This window comes from Capricornis sumatraensis, chromosome 16 (genome assembly GCF_032405125.1).
Source record: "Capricornis sumatraensis isolate serow.1 chromosome 16, serow.2, whole genome shotgun sequence".
In the NCBI taxonomy this organism is placed as follows: Eukaryota; Metazoa; Chordata; class Mammalia; order Artiodactyla; family Bovidae; genus Capricornis; species Capricornis sumatraensis.
Genome location: NC_091084.1, coordinates 36553028 through 36575561, shown reverse-complemented (window position 1 = coordinate 36575561; position 22534 = coordinate 36553028). Strand labels below are relative to the sequence as shown.

The window sequence follows — 22534 nt, the reverse complement described above, 5'->3', positions numbered from 1 at the left end:
CAGAGTCAGACACAACTGAAGTGACTTAGCAGCAGTAGCAGCAAGGAGGCATTTTTTTGTGATGTGAGGCTATGCTTTGAAAACAAATGACTCAACAGAAATGTAACTCAAATAATAACCAATGGTCTGCAAAAATATCTCTGATTAATTGTGAAACATTTCTCTTGAATGCAGATCTGACCACATTCTACCCTGGCAGTGAAGAAAATAAGGTGCCTCAAGTGGTGTGATAGAGGCAACAAGTATATCACCTCCAAGGCTAAGAAAAGTGGGACCTGGGACAGAGTACTCAGGACCTAAGAAAGTAAAAGAGGCCTCTCTGCCTTTAGCAGGCCCCCTCCACTTAGCAAACAGCCTGGGAGATCACAATCACTTAGAAAGTTCCTCGAGAGCCAGCCACAAGCCCTGTCTAAGCAATAGGAGCTGGACCCAAGTACTGGCCCCAACTGTGCCACTGATTAGTTGGGCAATCTTGGGTTAAGTCATTGCTCCTCATTATGCCTGAGGGCTATACTGGTAGTGACAGGACCCAGGAAGGCAGCCAAAAAGAGTGAATTCAATAAACAGTGTTGAGACGATTGAGTAGCCATCTGGAAAAATAATGAAGTTGAATCTGCACCTGACATATATCAGGATAAATTCCAAATAAATCAAAGATTCACATGTAGACTATAAAACCATAAAGTACCAGAATAAAATACAAGGAAAGTCCTTTATACCCTGGGATGGGGAGGGATTCTCTAACTCAAAATCCAGAAGCCATATTCTAAAGGCATCCAGAACTCTAGGAAAAGACTGGTAAATTTCATTTACAGTGAAAGAAAAGTTGCATGATAAAAACAGGACAAAATAAAAACATCAAAAGCAAAAACAAAAGGCAAAAATCTAGGAAAATACATGAGCAATTCAAATCACAGACAAAGGCCTAATCTTCCTAATATATAAAGAGCTCCCAGAAAATTATTAGCAGAAGACCAACAACTCAATTGCTGAAAAGGACAAAGGAGAACTTCCCTGGTGGTCCAGTGGTTAAGACTCAGCTCTTCCCCTGCAGGGGGCATGTATTTCCTCCTACTGCATGGAACAAGCACCCACTGCATGCAAAGCAAGTATAGACAGTGCAGGTCTATTAAGATGAACGACACAGTTCATGTACGGCACTACTTTGCATGCAGTAGGTGTTCAATCCCTGGCCAGAGAATTAAGATCCTGCCTGTGGGGCAGCACAGCCAAAAAGAAAAAAAAAGGAGAGAACATGGAGGGATATTTTCATTTTGATGACCTTGAAATAGGCAAAGTGTTTTAAGTAGGACCCAAATACCTCCAATCATTAAAGAAAAGACTGATTAACTAGACTTCATTAAAATTAAGAATATCTATTGATATTTATCAAAAGATAAATATCATTACTGTTTACATTAAAAGAACAAAGGAGAAAGTCACTGCCCAGGAGATGTTCACAATATATATATGCTACAAAGAAACTGAATTCATAAGACAAAGGATCTCTACAAACTGTTACGAAAAGCAGAGACAAAACTCACTTTAAAACAATGAGCAAAGTCTTCATGCTAGACAAACAGAAGCTATGTGTGTGGCCTATAAGCATATACAAAAGTGCTCCATATCATTGGTTACCAGAGAAATGCAAATTAAATCACAGTGAGACTCCACACTACACACCCAGCAGAATGGCCTAAATCAATAAGACTGAAAATACCTGGCAAAGATATGGCACAATTAGAACTCTCATATGTTGCTGGTAGGAGTATAAATTGGTACAACTACTTTGTAAAACTGTTGAGCAGAATCTATTAATGCTATACATATGACCTAGTAACATAGAAATCCTACTCTTAGTTACATTCTCAAGAGAAATAAATGTGTATGTTCACCAAAAAGCATGTAGAAGAACGTTCATAGCAGCTTTATTCATAATTTTCAAACTGGAAACAATTCAAACGCTCTTCAGCAGTTTTTGGATTAATAAATTGTAGGATATTCATAAGTGACATATTACTCATCAATAGAAAAAAACAATTGCTACACAGAGAGTGGATGGTTTTAATGGACACAGTGTGTTGAACTAAAGAAGCCACACAGGAGTTCATGCTTTATGATGCTATTTATATGAAGTTTAAGAACAGGGAAGAACTGATCTCTGGAAACAGAAGTCAGAACAGTGGTTCCCTCTGGGTTACTGACTGAGAACAAGCAGGAAGCAGCCTTCTGGGGTGCTGGAGATGGTTTGTATCTTGTGCTGGGTGGTGGTTTCTTAAGTAGATACATATGTAAACACTCATCAATCTGAACCATTAAGATTTGTGCACTTTACTATTTACATACTGTACTTCAATTGAAAAAGTAAGATAAGCCAAAACCACCCTGAGCAGTTTTTCACCTATTAAATTGGCAAAAATCCCAAAGTTTCCTAACACACTATTAGGGAGGCTGCAGAAGCAGGCACTCTCATACACTACTGTTGGGAGTGGAAAATGGTACAGTTCCTATAGAAGCCAATTTCTGCAGTATCTTGCAAAATAATAAATACTCTTTAACAAAATAATTTTACTTCTAGGAATTTATCCTACTGCTATACTCACCTAAACATGAAATAACACACATATACAAGGTAATTCACTATGTCACAACTTGTAATAAGCAAAAGACAGGAAATCACCTAAATCTCCAGCAACAGGGCACTGGTTAAATAAATCACGGTACATAGGTACATAGGTACTAAGATCATGCATCTGGTCCCATCACTTCATGGCAAATAGATGGGGAAACAGTGGAAGTCAGTGGCTGACTTTATTTTTCTGGGCTCCAAAATCACTGCAGATGGTGATTGCAGCTATGAAATTAAAAGATGCTTACTCCTTGCAAGGAAAGTTATGACCAACCTAGATAGCATATTAAAAAGCAGAGACATTATTTTGTCAACAAAGGTCTGTCCAGACAAGGCTATGGTTTTTCCAGTTGGTCATGTATGGAAGTGAGAGTTGGACTATAAAGAAAGCTGAGCACCAAAAAATTGATACTTTTTGAACTGTGATGTTGAAGATTCTTGAGAGTCCCTTGGACTGCAAGGAGATCCAACCAGTCAATCCTAAAGGAGATCAGTCCTGGGTGTTATTGGAAGGACTGATGTTGAAGTTGAAACTCCAATACTTTGGCCACCTGATGCAAAGAGCTGACTCATTTGAAAAGACCCTGATGCTGGGAAAGATTGAGGGCAGGAAGAGAAGGGGACACAGAGGATGAGATGGTCAGATGGCATCACCGACTCAATGGACATGGGTTTGGGTGGACTCCAGGAGTTGGTGATAGACAGGGAGGCCTGGCGTGCTGTGTTTCATGGGGTCGCAAAGGGTCGGACATGACTGAGCGACTGAACTGAACTGAACTGAACTGAACATAGGTATACTAGAATATTATGTAGTGGTAATAATGAACTAGAAAGACTTTTTAAAAATTAATTAATTTAATTTGGCTGTTTTGCATCTTCATTGTGGTGCACAAACTCTCTAGTTGTGGCATGTGGGCTCAGCTGTTGTGGCACACGGGCTTAGCTGCCCCATATCCTGTGGGATCTTAGTTCCCTGACCAGGGATTGTGCCCAAGTCTCCTGCTTTGCAAGGCAAATTCTTAACCACTGGACCACCAGGGAAGTCCCTAGAAAGGCTTTTATACTGATATGAAAAGATCTCCCAGATCAATTACTGAAAGAAAAAAATCAGAGAGTAAAAATCATGTAGAGTATACTACAATTTATGTAAAAGAGAAGATAAAAATAAATCTCAGCATTCACTTATGTATGCAAAAAGCAACTAGAAGGATATGAAGAAACTAATAATAGCATTAGTTTCACATGTAGTAGAAGGGTTTTGGGGCACTAGATAGATGGAAGATAAAGCAGGAGGGAAGTTTTTCATTTAAAATCTTTTTGTGCTTTTTAAGTTTTAAATAATGTACACGTATTAATTATTCACAAATTAAATAAGTAAAAGAAAATTTTAAAGAGAAGGGACACCAGAAGAAGAATCCTAAAAGGGATGGGACTCTCAGAAGGTAAAGAAGGAAAAGCGATAACAACACAATGTTATCAATGTCACAATTTTACCTAGTTACTATGCAGAGAACTGCTTAATCTGAACCAGACTGCATATAATCTAAATATACAGAACTTGCCAACATGAAGGGGAACTAAATATTGAAATGAAGAGATGAAATAATCTTATCTGGTGGCCTTAAAAACAGGCTAGACTGTCAGGGTCTGCAGGAAGGCAGCAGCAGGCAGGAGACCACAGACTCTGGAGTTAGAGGCCTGGGTTAAAGACTCGACGCACAGATTCCTCCTGACCTGATGACCTGGTGGTGCAAACAGCTCAACCTAAGCTTCAGATTCTCTCATCTAGAAAGTGGGGTTAACAACCGTGCACCAATTGGGTCTGAGGATTAAATGGGACAAAATAAGTAAAGCATTTCCATTCTGCCCATCCCATTGTGCACAGGACCATATAAGCCTGTCCTTGCCTCGAAGATCTCTACAAGGCCCTGGGATTTGGAGGTACTGCCTCTCAGATCTACAGCTAGTGTCAAAATAAGTTAGCTCTCTCGATTCAATTCCTATGCGACCCCACTTGACAGGTCTCAGGCCACGCCACTCAGCTGTTCTGCCACACATATTAGAAAAGTACAAAGGTTCAACAGTTGGAAATAATCAGTGAAAGGAAAATAATAAAAAATAAAAGATCCTTGCACAGATTATAGCTCCAGTTTGGTAAAAGAGCTGCTTTTGCTTGGAGGAGGAGGCACTACACTTTGCTGCCAAATATCTAACCCTTTACCAATGCCTGTCTGGCATGCGTGAGTGCTCCAGGAAAGGGCCCCCAGTGAAATCCCTTCTAAGGGCCTTCATGGAGTGGGAGAGAGGAAATGCAGTCAGCTCTTTTTTCTCTGCAGGAAGGGGAGGCTGAACAACTGCACATCAGGAGAAAAGGCAAACAAATTGCCCATTCAAGCCAAAGTAAGCCGCTCCCAAGGGGGAAGGGAAACAGCTGGAGCCAATTCAGCCAGACACAGAGGTGAGGGCCCCAAAGACAGAGCTGGGCCTGGGACACCTGCCCCTGGCAGCCAGGGATCCTCTGAGCAAGTGGCGGCCACACGCCCTCATCTCACCCCTGCTCACCTCAGCTATGCCCACGAAGGGGAGCTGGCCAGCTTCGTCAGAATGTGGAGGGGAATCCTGGGTGAAAAGGAAGGAAGGAAGGAAGCAAGCAAGCAGCTAAAGGCACTGGGCAGGCACCTGACACACCTGTGCCATTTGGAATAATAACTTTTAGAGTTGGGTATTGTGATGCTGGTTTTACAGATGAGGAATCAGGCTCAGTGGGGAAGAACGATTGTACAAGGCACACAGGGGCCAGGCCGGCCACGGCCAATGGCTTCCACTTTTCCTTCCTGTCACTGAGTTTGCCTACACTCAGTTCCAGAGGCTCTTCCTTTGTCTAATACGGGAGCCTGCCCTGCCTCGCCATCCTCTCTAGCCATGGGGGCAACCTTGTAGCAAACACAGCCCAGGTCAAGAGAAACTTCACTGGACAACTAAGGAAAGAACCAAACCAAATTGCAAAAGAAGGAGGAACAAAGAAACCCGGAAGCAAATGAAGTAGCAAAGTTGAATCATTGATGTTTTGACTTGATGGGTTTCCCCAGTGGCTCAGACAGTAAAGAATCTGTCTGAGATGCAGGAGACTCCGGTTTGATCCCTGGGTCGGGAAGATCCCCTGGAGAAGGGAATGGCTACCCACTCCAGTGTTCTTGACTGGAGAATTTCATGGACAGAGGAGCCTGACAGGCTACAGTTCCGTAGGGTCGCAAAGAGTTGAACACGACTGAGCAACTAACACTTTCACTTTAAGAAGCTAACGTGGCTGCTGTGGGGCTTCTCTTGGGCTGGAATACGCAGGGCCCCAGTCCCTGTCTGGGACGGTGAACAGTAGAACCCTGACATTGAGCAAAGCTGGGCTGGCACTCTTTCCAGGGCTGTTGGGGTTTCGAGATCCGCCAGATCAGTGTACCCAGGCTGCAGCTTACAAATCCATTCTGCTGCTCTGCCGAGATCCTGGACCCTGACAAGCTAGGTGAGGGAGACACTTCTCTCTCCACTTTCTGGAATTCCTACCATGAGCTTTAGCCTTCTTACAGTCACGTTAATATTACTTCCTTAAATTATATTCTCAACATATAATAAAAGCAACACCAACAACAGCTAACATTTACTGAGCCTTTATTTTTGTGTCAGGCACTGTCAGCACTTTACATAACAACACTATGAGGTCAATAATATGATCTTCCAGGAGAGGCAGTCAAGCCACAGAGAGTAGCCTGAGGAAACCAGAATTGAAAGACACACATGTACCCCAGTGTTCACTGCAGCACTGTTTACGATAGCTAGGACATGGAAGCAACCTAGATGTCTACCGGCAGATAAATGGATAAGGAAGCTGTGGTACATATACACAATGGAATATTACTCAGCTATAAAAATGAATGCATTTGAGTCAGTTCTAAAAACGTGGATGAATGTAGAGCCTACTATACAGAGTGAAGTAAGTCAGAAAGAAGAAGATAAATACCATATATTAACACACATATATGGGATCTAGAAAGATGGTACCAACAATCCTACATGCAGGACAGCAAAGGAGACCAAGACATAAAGAACAGATTTTTAGACTCAGAGGGAGAAGGGGAGGGTGGGATGGTTTGAGAGGATAGCACTGAAACATACACATTACAATATGTAAAAGAGACAACCAGGATGAGTTTGACATGTGACACAGGGCACCCAAAGTCAGTGCACTGTGACAACCTGGAGGGATAGGGCGGGGAGGGAGGTGGGAGGGGGGTTCAGGCTGGAGGGGACACACTGTACCTATGGCCGATTCACAACGATGTATGGCAAAAACCAGCACAATATTGTAAAGTAATTATCTTTCAATTAAAATAATTTTTTTTTTTTAAGACACAGAGAGGCTAAGTCATCCATATTCAAGGCTACACAGCTCATAAGCAGAGGTACCAGGATTTGGATCCGGGAGATAGGATCCCAGCATCTGTGCTCTTAGTCACTCCCCACCCTCCTTGGCCCTGAGGAGGTGAGAGAGTCGAAGAAGCATTCTTGGAAAAGTCAGGCACAGAGTGCTGTCATCTACTGCTACTTAACCCTGAGCACCTTGTTTCACCTCTGAGTCTCAGTTTTCTTCTCCATGAAGTGGGTACAACAAATAGGCTTTGTGGAGTCCTGTGCATTTTAAGACAGAGTAGGGCCCAAGTTACATTGTTTCAACCATCTCCCTTCCCCCTCCCTTCTGGTTTGATGTGTTTCTTCTCCCCCCAACCAGCGAAGTGTGACTTCTCTACATTCTGCTCCAGTCTATTCGGTAACTGTTTTGCACCCATCGCCTGTGTGACCCAGCACCAGGCATGGAGGGCCTGGATCTCGGGGCTGAGACTGAAGGCAGGGAAGTCCACTTGAAGGCAGCAGGGGCAGGAGGGTGGCGAGGGGAGCCGGCCGTGAGAGCCAGGCATCCAGCTGGTAGGAACTCTGCTTCTCCAGCTTGTCTCCCTCTTGCTGGCCTCCTGCCAGGGCTCACAGGGGCTTCTTGTCACTTCCTGCTGCACAGCTTGCACCCTGCCGGGCACCCACTGAGAGTGCCATGCCCCCAGGGGCGCTCAGCCTCTGATCCCAGCTCACACTCAGGCAGGTATACGTGTCCAGAGTCCTGGGACTGGGCCCACCTTTCCTGACTCTGGAACCATTCATTCAGCAGACTGAGCCAAGCCCCAGGCTATGGGAACTAAATGGAAAATAAGAGGTTTGCCCTCAAGGAGTTCACCAGTATGCCAGGCCCTGCTCTCCCACTGGGTCTGCTGTTTTCCTCACTTATGTAGGAACGCTGGACACACCTTTCCAGAATGTCATCATTTCTCTCTCCCAACCAAGAATTACTTCACTAGAACAGTTACACTAACAAGTGACTTTCCCCTCTTCCTACCCTGACCAAGAGAACTGAAAAAGAAATGGAATAGTTACTTTATTTCTTACACATCTCCTATATAATACCAGGTACTTCAGATATATTATCTTCTCTAATCCTCACAACAACAATCCTGCAAGGTGGAATTATCCCCATTACACAGATGAGGAAAAGATGGATGCTCACACAGAGATGGAGCCAGTTTAAACCAGGGCTGTCTGCGCTCTGTCTACAGCCCTAGGCTGCCTGTCGGCTCTGCCTGCCACCCCGCTGACTCCGGCCCCCTCCGTCAGCAGTATTTTGTTCTTTCTCGTATTTAGATTCCCTGCAATCTTATTGTTTGTGCTGGTCCCAGAAGAAGCCAACCTCTCTTCCAGTCCAGTGACAGCAGCAGCCGCAACATCCGAGGCACTGCCTCTGATTCTTTGATTAGCTTGTCTTAATTACACCCAGGCTGGAGCAATTCCAGTATAAAGTATCTGGTGTTGCAAAGCACACAGGTTTCCTGTTACATTTTCTCACTCCCTCTCTGACTCCAGCCCCTTTCCTCCCCCCACCCCCTCTGCTGGCTGGCAGCCTACCTCCTCTGCTGTCCTTGGTTCTGCCTTCTTGCACATCACATTTGGGCCTGCATAGCAGTGCTTCAAACTGCCACCCCAGGCAGCTGAGCCAGCCAGTCTAGCTTAATCCAGAAAACAGTGCTTGAGTTTCTGCTGAGTGCCAGGCACTGCTCTGGGTGCTGCAAATAAGCAGGAAACAAAAGGAAAATGCAGGGGCCTTGCCCTTCAGAGGCTGAGATTCAGAGGCTGGGAGAGGGATGTTCACAGAACAGACATCACCTACTCAAAGCAGACAGCAGTGGGGTTGTAATAGAGCCCTAAGATATCGGGCTGTGATGACCTAAAAGGGTGAGATGGAGAGGGTGGGAGGGAGGCTCAAGAGAGAAGGGATATATATATATATATTTATAGCCGATTGATACTGCTGTATAGCAGAAACTAACAGCACTGTAAAGTAATTATACTCCAGTTAAAAGATACCCTTAAAAATAAAATACTGGGGCTGAAGGGAACTTGGTTTTCTGTTTTAACTGCTCCATTCCACAGATGGGGGACCTAAAGATGGGGGCAATTATTTGAACGAATGATATTAGATAATATCAACTAACACTTCTAAAACCCCTACTAGGAGCTAAGTGCTCTTCTAAGTGCTATACACATATCGACTCCTTTAACCCTCACAACAGCCCCAATAACCCCAAGATGCTACTGCCCTTCTCATTTTAAAAATGAGAAAGATGAGGCATGGAGAGCTAAGCACCTTGTCTGGGGTCACACAACTAATAAGTAGAAGCCTGCATTGAACTCAGATAGCCAGACTCTACACTGTCTCTTTAACCTACCGACTGAGTCTACCTGCGGAAGTAACGAGAAACCTTTTTGAAGGAATTACTCACAGGCCTGATTATAAAAACCACTGAACCTTGGTTATCAACAGTCAATAAGAGGAAACATCGATTAATCAGAGGCTTGGGAGTTCCTGAGTGCCATGAAACACAAGGCAGGAAAGCGGTGGGCCAAGCCCCCTCCCCTCCAACCACCAACCCGTCTCCAAAGAAAGAGCCAAGCAAGAGGGAAGAACTCGGCACAAAGGACTGACTCAAGAGCCAGGAGCAGCCCAGTCCTCTTCCCCTCCTATGTTCGGCTCTCTGCACATGATGCCCTCAACCTGTAAGATCTTTAATTTCCCCCAAAATGCCTCTTCCTGAAGCAGGGAGGCTAGCTCAGGTACCTTTTTAAATGCTCAATAATATGAATAGAAATTTTAGAGAAAGGGCCTCTAGCAAAGCCTTGGTCAACTAAACACTTCCATTTCCCAGAATCTCCCCCCAACATACACACACACACACACACGCACTTTGCCCTTTGCTTAACCAAGAGTCCTCCAGTTCTGCCCATGAGTTTCAGAATAAACGCAGTTATCAGGACACAAATTACTTACGGATCACCGCCAGATTATGCTCTGAGCCACAGGAGATCTGTTAAAAGAAATAAAATAAGTTATATTATAGATATAAATAGAAAATTTATTTAAGCCATTATATTTTATGATCAGAGTTATTTTTAAGGATATTAACATCCAGTTTTTGAGCAATTTTAGGAAGTAGAAAGGGGCACAATGAACAAAAGGCTATAATTACAATACACTCACAACTCCATAAAAAGTGAAAAAATAAAAAAAAATTGAATGGAAAAATACCACAATGTTAATGTATTTGCTTGTAGGCAGAGACCATAAGTGATTTTTTTAATCCTTTATTCTTTATACTTTTTTTAATTTTTTAAATTTTCTAGAATGAGCATGTGTTACTGTAAAAAAAATGAAAATATAAGGCAATACAAATGACAGTTTTGGAAAACTGAGCTAAAAGGTCCATCACTCTGGCCTGGAATGATAAAATGAGCAAAGAATTCAGTGGAAACAGACTTGCCCAAGGGAAAACGCTTGACTTCTGCCCATCTGCTCACTCTCCCTTCTACCTTCTAGCCACACAAACCACCTGCAGTTCTCTGAACACATGTCCTCTCACACCTCCGGGCCTTTACACATGCTGCTCCTCTGCTCTGCATGGCCTCCCCTGAACTGCCTACCTCGAAAACTTCTTTTCATCCTTTAAAATTCCAAAGCATTCAGACACTCCCTTGCTACTGCTTCTAGCTGACTGAAGCACTCCTTCCATTAGGCAATTTATACATATCCCCACTGCAGCAATCATCCTGTCGTCTTTTACATTTTTTCCCATTTCCTCACTAGACTGTGTGTATCTTGAAGACAGCGCTCTGCCTCATTCCCCTCTGCACTACTCACAGATGGAATGTACAAGGTCTGGGGCTCGGAGAAAATGAATGACAGAACAAAGTACCTAAAGAAGAAATACCTAAGAGACAATCATTTGGGGTTCTGAATCCAGTGCTGCACCCAGTGAGAGCTATTTCTTGCCTCTCAGTCTCCGCATGTCCCAAATGCTACCAGAAGGAAGTGACTGGGAAAATAAGAGCATAAATTGTGCCCCAGGTACTAATTAAAAGCAACTCTAAGCTCTGGAGAAGATCCTGCAACCTTTACTGTGATGCTTACTTTAGCTCCTGGCAAGAAAAAGGGCTTCAGGTACTTATGGAATGTCAACCGGAAGAGCCCTGGAGATCACGGAGTCTGATCTTTCACACGACGTGGAGAAAATGGGCTTAGGAGGAGGAAATATAACTTGCATCAGGTGCCAGTGGAAGTGTGTGTGTGCCTAAATTAAGACTAGAGCCTCTCTGAGTCCCTCATTCTCACAGTGTCCTGGTGTCGTAACTTCTTACTTTTTGCTAGTGAAAAACCACTTGGCAGTGATATTCAAGGGTAATTAGCACAGGCCCCTGACAGTCAAGGTAACAGGCTCAAAAGACATTTGAGTATGGCAGGCCTGGTGGCTCAGCTGATAAAGAATCTGCCTGCAATGCAGGAGACCTGGGTTCGATCCCTGGGTTGGGAAGATCCCCCGAAGAAGGGAAAGGCTACCACTCCAGTATTCTAGCCTGGAGAAGTCCATGGACCAAGACCATGGAGTCGCAAAGAGCTGGTCATGACTGAGCGACTTTCACTTCACTTCAAGTGAGAAGGGGCAGCCAGGCTTCTCAGGCTTTTTCCTTTGTAAAATCTATGGGTCTAGGATCTTAGTTTCCGCAGGGAAGAGGGCTACCCACGTTTAGTTGGAGTCCCTGACACTGTCTGGCAAAGAAGTACCTGGATATTAAATATTTCCAGGGTGACCAGTCTCTGAGCTCCTTTGAGGCAGGCTCTGTATCTGATTTATCTGAGGGGTCCCCCTAAGCCTCACCCAGGCCATACACACAGCACAAGTTCATCATTGCTTCCTGGTTATACTGAGGCTGGTTCCCTTGGTTTTGTCATAGGAAGCTACTTAGATGGAAGAATTAGGAACAAACTTAGATGTCTAACAATAGGAGAACTCTATGTAAGTTACAGTAGAGCCATCTGATGACTTGGAAATTATTATGCAGCCTTGGGAAATGATGCTTACAATAAAGGAAAATACGTGTGATATCCTATGAACTGAAAAACTACATAAAAATTATATATGTAATATGATCTCAACTCTATAATAAAACATGAATAAAAGACTGGAAGGAGTTATTCCAAAAATTTAATAGTGATAGCCTCTGGGCTAAGGATAAGGGTAAGGATAAGGTAAGGGTAAGGATAAAAATAAAGATAAGGGGGGCATTATGAGTATGACTATGCCAAAGCCTTTGACTGTGTGGATCACAATAAATTGTGGAAAATTCTGAAAGATATGGGAATACCAGACCACCTGACCTTCTTGAGAAATCTGTATGCAGGTCAGGAAACAACAGTTAGAACTGGACATGGAACAACAGACTGGTTCCAAATTGGGGAAGGAGTACGTCAAGGCTATATGTTGTCACCCTGCTTATTTAACTTCTATGCAGAGTACATCATGAGAAACACTAGGCTGGATGAAACACAAGATGGAATCAAGATTGCCGGGAAAAATATCAATAGCCTCAGATATGCAGATGACACCACCCTTCTGGCAGAAAGTGAAGAACTAAAGAGCCTCTTTGAAAGTGAAAGAGAAGAGTGAAAAAGTTGGCTTAAAGCTCAACATTCAGAAAACTAAGATCATGGTATCCAGTCCCATCACTTCATGGCAAATAGATGGGGAAACAGTGGAAACAGCGGCTGACTTTATTTTGGGGGGGCTCCAAAATCACTGCAGATGGTGACTGCAGCCATGAAATTAAAAGATGTTTGATCCTTGGAAGGAAAGCTATGACCAACCTATTCAGCATATTAAAAAGCAGAGACATTACTTTGTCAACAAAGGTCCATCTCATCAAGGCTATGGTTTTTCCAGTGGTCATGTATGGATCTAAGAGTTGGACTATAAAGAAAGCTGAACACCGAAGAATTGATGCTTTTGAACTGTGGTGTTGGAGAAGACTCTTGGGAGTCCCTTGGACTGCAAGGAGATCCAACCAGTCAATCCTAAAGGAGATCAGTCCTGGGTGTTCACTGGAGGGACTGATGTTGAAGCTGAAACTCCAATACTTTGGCCACCTGATGCAGAGAGCTGAGTCATTTGAAAAAACCCTGATGCTGGGAAAGATTGAGGGCAGGAGCAGAAGAGGACGACAGAGGATGAGATGGTTGGATGGCACCACCAACACAATGGATGTGGGTTTGGGTGGACCCCAGGAGTTAGTGATGGACAGGGAGGCCTGGCGTGCTGCGGTTCATGGGGTCGCAAAGAGTCACAGAGAATCGGACACAACTGAGCAGCTGAACTGAACTGAACTGATGAGTATGGTTTTCCCTTTGCTTTTTTCTATGCTCTTTAAATTTTATACACAATTTTAATAATCAGAAAAATTATCTAGTAAAAATAAGAAAAATAAATATAATGCAGTTCCCACCACAGAGGAGTAAAAAAAAAAAAAAGGCTCTTGACTATAAAATAAATATTCTATAAAATCTGATATGTTCTGAAGTAGTAGGGATAAAAATTTGAAGGAAATAATTCACTAAATTATAAAGGTAGTTGTATCATGGTGGTAAGATTATAAGATTTTTTTTCTTTTAATTCTCTACTTTTCAAACATTCTTTAAATGTTCGAAATTAAAGCCACCATACACTGAGGACTCATGTGTGCCAGGTGTCATGCCAAGACACTTTATAAACACTATCTCACCTTACTCATAACAGTAATCTTTTAGATAGGTTTGACTTTGCTCATTTCAGAGAGAAGAGAACTGAGGTTCATATATATTCATAACTTCCTAGCTTGCCAAGTGGCAGCCATAAAACTAAAAGCCAGGTTTGTCTATCTCCAAGCTCATGTTCTATACTGCCAGGTTACACTACCTTTATTTTTTTTTTAATGAAGTTATTTCATTTTATAAATGCAGGCAGAAAGGGCCAGCCTCTGACTGCCAGGGCTCACCCTGGGGCTGCAGGCTGCAGAGCTGACCAGCTGTGAAGACCAGGGGTTCCAGAAACAAGTCACTGACAAACGCCAGCATCAGGCAGCAGATGCTGCTGTGAATTAATGAGCGAGACAGTGATGAATGGATTTTGTCAAGGCAATATAGTGCTTGAAGCTCAAAGTTCCCTGCTGTTTCTTGCTGTCTGCGCGTTGGCACAGAGGTCAGGGGACTGAACGCCACAGGCCACAAAATCCCAGTGCTGCACTCCTTCAACAAGATTGTGTCAATGGCCATTTGCTTCACATTGCCTCTGTCAGCATCTACCCACTGCCCAGCTTTCTAGAAGACTCTGTTAACAATGGCAGTGTGCCCAGGAGAAAGAGAGTCAGGGTCAGAACCAGGTGAATGCTAAGCCCTCCGCTTTTTGGCTCTCAGACCTTCGGCAAGGTATTTAGTCCTGGAGCCTCAGCGTTCTCAGGAGTACAAGATAGAAAAGAGTATCCTCCCATCTGCCTGACAGAACTGCTAGAGGACAAATGACACAGTCCATCCCCTGACATCCATGAGTGTCACCTTCCTTACATATAACCCTGCACACGTCACGCCCCTATAGAAAACCCTCCACAGGATTTCAGCATTGGAAGGGCAAAGTCTAAGGCACATGGTATGGCTTACAAGGTCCTTACAAGTAGGCCCCTGTTTACCTCTCTGGCCTCCCTTTTCCCCCTTGCTACTCATGAACTCTCAACCCCAAGTCACATATTCCTTTTCCCATTCACACTAGCTACATTTTCTGTAAGAATATCACATGATTTCAGACTTTAACACATGCTGTTCTCCTTGACTTGACTTCCCTTTCTCCTACTCTCCATCTAGCAAAATCCTTTATGATTGTTTGCATTGTGCCTGTATGCTCAGTCCTGTCCGACTCTTTGCAACCCCATGGACTGTAGTCTGCCAGGCTCCTTTTCCATGGGATTTCCCAGACAAGAATACTGGAGTGGGTTGCCATTTCCTTCTCCAGGGGATCTTCCCAATCCAGGGGTTGAACCTGTGTCTCTTATGTCTTCTGCATTGGCAGGCGGGTTCCTTACCACTAGTGCCACATTACCTCGTGGTAAAGCCTTCTCGGACTTCTCAAAGTCGAGCCAGCTGCTCCAGCCTGGCTACTGCCACAGCACCATGCACCATGGCCCTTACCGCATGATGTTTACTTTTGAACTGCACATGTGTTAAGCACCTCTGTCTCTCACAGATCCAGCAGGGTGCCTGCCCAGTAATATGTCTGCCACATAGCCCAAGCACAAGGCATGAAGGGACCCAGACAAAGATGGGCCCAGAGATGTGAGATGATCCCAAAACAGTGTGAGTAGTGGTGTGGAGATGGTGTGGAGATGCCAGTCCAAATGCAGAAAGGCACTGCAATGCACCATGAAGGCAGGAAGGGAAAGGTATTAGAAGAATAGACAGGAGAGATGAGGGAGGGTGTCAAGAGCACAGGACTGTTCCAGAGTGGGTTTCAGCTTGCTGGTTCGGGCCTTCAGGATTCAGGGGGCACATCCCCCCAGCAGTGAGGAGTGGGGGACAGAGGAGTTATTGGAAAGTTGTCCTGTCAGTCGGTCCAAACACTAGAGGGGTCTGCTCTGCTCAGGCAACTCAGCCTGAGGAGGCAGAGCTGCAGAAAACAATTTCCAAAGCCTCAACTGCCATGGGGACAAGATCTCCTAGGATCCCTCCTGTGGAGCTGGACTCTATCAGTTCTCATGAAGGAGGTCACAACTCCCCCTGGGCAGGATCCCACTAAATACAGTTGGGCAGCGATAGGCTGGGGCAAGAACTGACTGGTAGTGGACACTACCAGTAGATGCTGAAACATTAATGGGCCAAGTAAAGGAATAACTAAAAGCATAAGTAGAAATTAGATGACTATGAAAATATTTGCCAAACGTTGAGTATGAGTGCTTTAGTTTCCACCATCACACTTGTACCATTTCTAAAAGCTGCTGACTGGCCCTTATTGAGTGCTAATGGTCAAGAACCTGGCTAACTGCTTTGCCTATATTATTTCATTTAAACCGAAACCAAATCTAAGATTCTTTTGTTACAACCGCTTTACAAATGAGACAACTGGGGTTCAGAGAGGTGAGGTAACTGATCAGTCTTACAGCTGGTGGAGGTGCTGGATTCTGTGCTCATTCTCCTTCAACCTTTCTGTCCTGTTAACTGTCCAAACCCTTCCTAGTGCCACATAGCATGTTCTCACATCTAGCAACCCTGTGTCAATTATCAAGGAATCTTATGCTGGGAAAGCCCCAGGTTTACAAGGCTCAACCATCTGCCTCGGGTTACCAGTATCTACCTCTGGTAGATCTAGATTTTCCTCGATCAAGGGCTGGTCCAGGGCTTATTCTCAGGGGACATGGCTGTAAAATGGCAACAAAGATTTGTGGAAGCTATCACCTCGTGGGGAAGGCCACCAGGTTGTTCCACTCCGCACACTTGATCAGGGAAATCAGAGTAGAGCGGGGAGCAACCAGGACGCAGGGAAAGAAGCACTGAGATTCCAATGAGAGAAACCAGGCAGAGGCCAGACCAATGCCGAGGCTGGTGCCCGTCACTATCCAGGGACCATCCTCAGCGCGGGGACCTCCCAACGGCGAGGTGGCAGCTCAGGGACCACCCTGGTGCGTAGCAGCGTGACAGGCCTACTGATTGGTTCTGCCTCACGCCAATGGGCCTGGGCGCCGGCCGATGCCATGGCAACAAGGCGCACGTGTGGACGCACGTGACGGCGGGCGGGCGGGGCGTCCACTCCGTAGGGTACTCTGCGGAAAGAGAGCTTTGGCGATACAGCCTCGGCTCCCCCATTTCACCGCAGATCCTTGGCCAGCGCCCCCCGATCCGGAGAAAGAACAGACTGGCAAGCAGCTCCTGAACGGCAGCCTCGCGCCGACTGGGATTAACGGGTTAACAGGGAAGGGAGCCTCAGCGCAGCCTTTGCTAAATTCTGCCCTAACCCCGCTGCCACCTGCATAGAACTCAAGGGAGACAAACCAGAATTTCCCAACCTGTTAGAAAAGCAGGCTGGGAGGCTGGGCATGTTTTACAGCAAACTGCAGTCCTGTCAGTCAAAGGCGTTTTACCACTAGACTCCGAAAAAGCTTCAAAGGTGGTCCTTGGTGACAGCAGAGCGGCAGCGCGGTTGCTTGTTTCTGGAAGCACCTACCCTTACGAAGACACCTCTGACTCCCTTTGTGGGGGCGTCAACTTTTGACTGAAGCCTAGATGTCAAAGGAGGCCAAAAAAAAATGAGACCTCTGGGGCCAGGGGTTTCAGCTTGTCGTCCACCTCAAAATCCAGGGAAGGAAGAACGCATCCACCCTGCAAAGCCTATTTTTCTTTCTTTTGTTTTTTAAATAGATTTACTATTGTTCTTTCTTTTAAACTTTTTGTTTTGTATCAGGATACAGCCGACCAACAATGTTGTGATAGTTTCAGGTGAACAGCCAAGGGACTCAGCCATACATATATACATGTATCCATTCTCCCTCCTTTTGCACAATCTATACCTAAGAATAGGCCACCTAATGCAAAGAACTGACTCATTGGACAAGACCCTGGTGCTGGGAAATATTGAAGGCAGGAGGAGAAGGGGACGACAAAGGATGAGATGGTTGGATGGCACCACTGTCTTGATGGACATGAGTTTGAGCAAGCTCTGAGAGTTGGTGATGGACAGGGAAGCCTGGGGTGCTGCAGTCCATGGGATCGCAGAGTTGGACACGACTGAAAGGCTGAACTGACTGACTGATACCTAAGACAATGAACCTTAAACTAGGTCCTACTTCCTTCTCAGATGGAGAGGTTGGGGTGGGGAGGAAGAGAGCTAAAATTTGTTAAGTGCCTGGATGCCAAATGTGTGATATTATGGAATTTCACTTTACTCGCAAACCTGCATCCTCCCAGCTACTCTTAGAAGTGGGGAATCAATCTTCTAACAGGTCAGCAAACACACTTAGAGAAGTTAAATAAGTCACACTGGGCTATTTACTAGGTGAGCCTTGATCCAAAGCCTGTGAGCTTTACCCGCTACACATCCTGCCCCTCTTCTTCTGGTTCCAGACTGCCCCCGGCATTAAGGCTCAAACTCTCAAGAGACTAACAGCTCTCTGACTCCTTTGTCTCTCTCCTACTCTGTCTCAAGAGCCTGTTAATTCTGCCTTCTCTGGGTCTTGGTTTTTTTAGCTGCTACCATCTTAGTTCAGTCCTTTCCACTCCAACTTGGAAGCTTTTGAGAGCTGCCTCTCAAGCTTTCTTCTCGCCATCCTGTCATGATCTGATTTAAAAAGAAATTTTTTAAGTTGTCATAGTCTCAAAGCCTCCAACTTCCTGCCACACTTGATCTCTCACTCCTTCCCTACATTAACCCGGCAACACAAGTCTCTTCTCTGTCCCTGGGAAATCTCTGGGTTTTCCCTCTTTTGCACCATTATTTGCACCATTCTCCCTTCTCCATACCGTTCTGAACCTACCAGCTTTACAAGGCCCAGTTCAAAGCTCACTGCCTGGAGGAAGTCTCCCAGATCATCTCAGCCCTTAAAAGATCTGTCTTCTCTCAAATCCTACCACTTGCCTTGGCTAAAGTTGGCTTTTGTCAAACCTCCTTTCTACTGTTAATAATTTGGGTGTCGGGGTAGGGCATATCTCCCCAGGCAGTGTAGGGTAGTGGGAAGAGCTTGGAACCAGAAGATCTAGATTTTGAGTCCTTGCCTTGCCACCTCCTTGTCGTAGGACCTTGGGCAAATCTCTTCATCTCTCTGGATTTCAGTTCCCTCAACTTTAGGATGGGATGGTAACAAACAAGTGAATCTCATACATCCTAAAACCCTTTCACACCCTATCCCAACTTCTACAGAATAGAATTCACTTTGAATTTGACCGTGTTCTGTAGACATCTCTCCAAAACATATAAAATATATAATTTGGAGAACATATCAAAGGAAACTATAAGCACTTGGAACTGGCATATGTTCACTATGAACAGTTCATTTCCTTTTTTCAACAATTACTTACTGCCAGATAAGGAGAGGACTTGAGAAATGTCTAGTTAATTAGAATATAATATACACAATTAAACCAGCCAGCCAGCCACTCAGAATGCTTGCTTTTCCCATAGTGCACTCAAAGAAAATTCCTTTCTCCTAAGTTGTTATGTTGATACTACGTGCACTGTGGTATAATTGGTGTGAATGGGCTATTGATGGATACCTGTACAGAGAAGGTTAACGCAGAGATTGGCCACAGTCTGTGCAGTGGCTTAATGTGAAAATTCTGCCTGAAAAATGTTGTACGGTATAAGTCGTCTTGTTGGTAGCTGGAGCAGTAACTGGAAAAAATAGACACAAGAAAGGTTAATATAAAGAGGAGCTACAGTCAGAAGAGTCAGAAGCAATAGGAGCAAACTAAAGAAGAGTAGCTAAGTCACTGGAATGTGAGATTTCTAGATCCTACTGCTGACAGTGCAAGAAAGTCTGTATTTTTGAGCTACCTTGTGTTTTAAGTGACTTTCCAGTTGTTCTTTTATAAGGCATTTGCTTCACCTGTTTCCAGTACTTATGCCCATACTAAAGTAACCTGAGAGTATCTCTGATCCTTACAGACTAACAGTGCCAAACACAACAATGCATCTGAATTTCAGTAAAGGCAACACCAGGAAGTTACTTGTGCCCATGAAAACAAGATACAACCATGTAAGCTGAGCAGCTAACCTCAGAGACAGGTAATTAACAGATTCAGGCCAGCATGCTTCTCCAAAAAACTGAACCCTCTGCCTAACAGCCAGGATAGGGTGAAATTTATAAAGACTGCCAATACCAAATGCTGATGAGGATGTGGAACAACTGGAAATCTCTTACGTGGCTAGCAGGAATATAAACTCAACTGCACTGAAAAATTGTTTGGCAGTATCTGCTAAAAGTAAATACACACAGACACACCAGGAGACTCAAGTACCCAAAATAAACGATTACTTACTTCCATCAAAAGACATGTATAAGAATGTTCACAGCTGCTTTATTCATAATAAATAAAAACATAAAATTACCCAAATATTCATCATCAATAGAATGAATAAAGTATAGTATAATCAGAATACTTTCTAACTTTGGGGGGATAAAAACCCTACCGCTATTCAAAAAATGGATAAATCTTCAAGAATAATAGTGAACAAAAGACACCAGACACAGAAGAGTAAATATTGTAAGACACTATCTACATGAAGCTCAAAAACAGGCAAATTTATTTCAAATAAGTAATATAATTGTTCTGAAGAGGGGAAAAAGAACCAGTCCTAGTAACTTTTAAGCCCAGTACTTTGGCTAAATAAATTCTGTTTAAAAACAAAAAGAACTGTTAAAAATACCCTTACTCTACTTGGTGGATTCATTTTTTTCCCATAGCAGTATGCATGTATTAGTTCTGAAAGTATTTTGTATATATTTTAGGACTGTGCACATGAAATATATGAGGGTTCTTGGGAGCTACAGTTTTCACAGTAGATAAAGAAAACACAAATATGTGATGAGAGAGGGCCAAGAGGAACTCTGCGGATATAAGGTTAGAATTAGACATATCAGTATGAACTCACAGGTTTCTACATGTACACACACAGAGGTTGAGTGAAACCAATATGCAATTGTCTAGAAGCAATGACACCCCAACAGCAGTGAGGTCACTTGATGTACCGATTTTGGTTTTTTAATACTGTTTAAGAAGAATCAGAGCTCCCTGAAGGAATGGCTGATTCCAGGGTTGAGACTGGGAAAGAACAGTTTGAGCCTGGAACATCTATTTGTGCCAAGAAGAAAAGAAGTGATCAAAGAATGACAGGGATATGTCACAAGGATATAGAAGCTTGAAGGATCCCCCACTGGCTAAGTCAGGGAAAATTGGGGTATCAAAATGAATAATGATAATATATTATAGCTCATTAAATACAAGAAAGAATCCTAAGTATATACTATACATATGAATAATAAATAAATAAGGGAGCAAGGAAAGCTCGCCCTTATAGTAAAGTGTAGAAAATTATAAATGCAAAAGTAATAATTATTTTTTTATCAAGAAAATAATTTTTTGCAATATAATGGTGAATTCAGGCAAGAAACATTAATAGATGTTAAAACTATTGGGCCAAAGTATGAAGAGGAACAGGATATTTACATAGTCTCACTTCACTGACTCACATAGTATCTCTTCACAGATTACTTCTTAATTACGAAGAAAGGAGAAATGGTAGCTTTATAGTAAAGGAGGCAGACGTCACCTCACTAAGTTAGCATCACTGACAATGGCATAAATCAATATCAGTTGCCTCTTCAGGTGATACATTAAAGAAATATCACTTACTTAATATTCCTGCTGAAAGTGCCTAATGAAATCAGATAGAACCAAATTGAGGGTCATTGTACTAAACAACTGTCCTGTGCTCTTAAAAAAAAAAAAAATCAATGTCATAAAAGAAGAAAAGCTATTCCAGATTAAAGGAAGCTAAAAGACATGACAGGTAAATGCAATATATGATCCTGAATTGGATCCTACATCAAAGTGAAAAATTGTCGTAAAAGATGTCATTGAGACAACTGGAGAAATATGAAGATGCTCTGTAGATTAGACAACAGTGTTCTATCAATGTTAAGTTTTTAGAAAAGAGAGAGACACACACACATAAATGCACACAAATGTGGTAAAATGTTAAAACATGCTGTGTCTGGGTGAACGATTTGGAGAGTTCTTTATTCTTGCAACTTTTCTATAAATTTGATATTTCAAAATAAAAAGTTAAAAAATATAAATAAGCAAAACGAATCTATGGTGGAAGTGTAGAGCAGTGGTAATCTTGGGGTAGGTGTATCTGAGAAAGGTCAAGAGGGATGCTTTGCTGAGGTGCTGAGGTACCTAATTTGGGTAATTACATAGGTATTTACAAATGTAAAGTTTCATTGAGTTGAACACTTAAGATCTGCATATTTTACTGTGTTTAAGTTATACTTCAATCAAAACAAACAAACAAGAAAAAGAGAAAATTAAAGTAAAAAGTAGGCTTCCCAGGTGGCTTGCTGGTAATGAATCCACCTGCCAATGCAGGAGACACGGGTTCAATTCCTGGATTGAGAAGATCCCCTGGAGGAGGAAATGGCAACTCACTCCAGTATTCTTGCCTGGGAAATCCCACGGACAGGGGAACCTGATTGGGCTATAGTCCATGGGGTTGCAAAGTGTCGGACATGGCTGACACACACACACACACACACACACAAAGCAAAAAAGCACAGTCTTCCTTCCTGAATCATTCAGTTCAAAAGCTGAAGGAAGGAAGGTGGCTAGCCAGGGGAGTGGACGATGGGAGCCCACGTGAGGCAAGTGGTTCAGCAGGGTTGGCAGCAGCCCGGGGAGCTCAGAGCCTGGCTCGACAG

The 22534-nt window shown here is 43.6% G+C and overlaps 1 protein-coding gene across 1 annotated transcript in view; it reads right to left on the bottom strand.

Annotated features, from left to right (window-relative positions):
- SERGEF (secretion regulating guanine nucleotide exchange factor) overlaps positions 1 to 22534 on the bottom strand; it is a 256404-nt gene that overhangs the window by 79104 nt on the left and 154766 nt on the right. The window contains exon 10 of the mRNA XM_068989148.1: positions 10047 to 10083. Within this exon, the coding sequence (XP_068845249.1) occupies positions 10047 to 10083 (37 nt within the window). The remainder of the gene's footprint in view (positions 1 to 10046; positions 10084 to 22534) is intronic.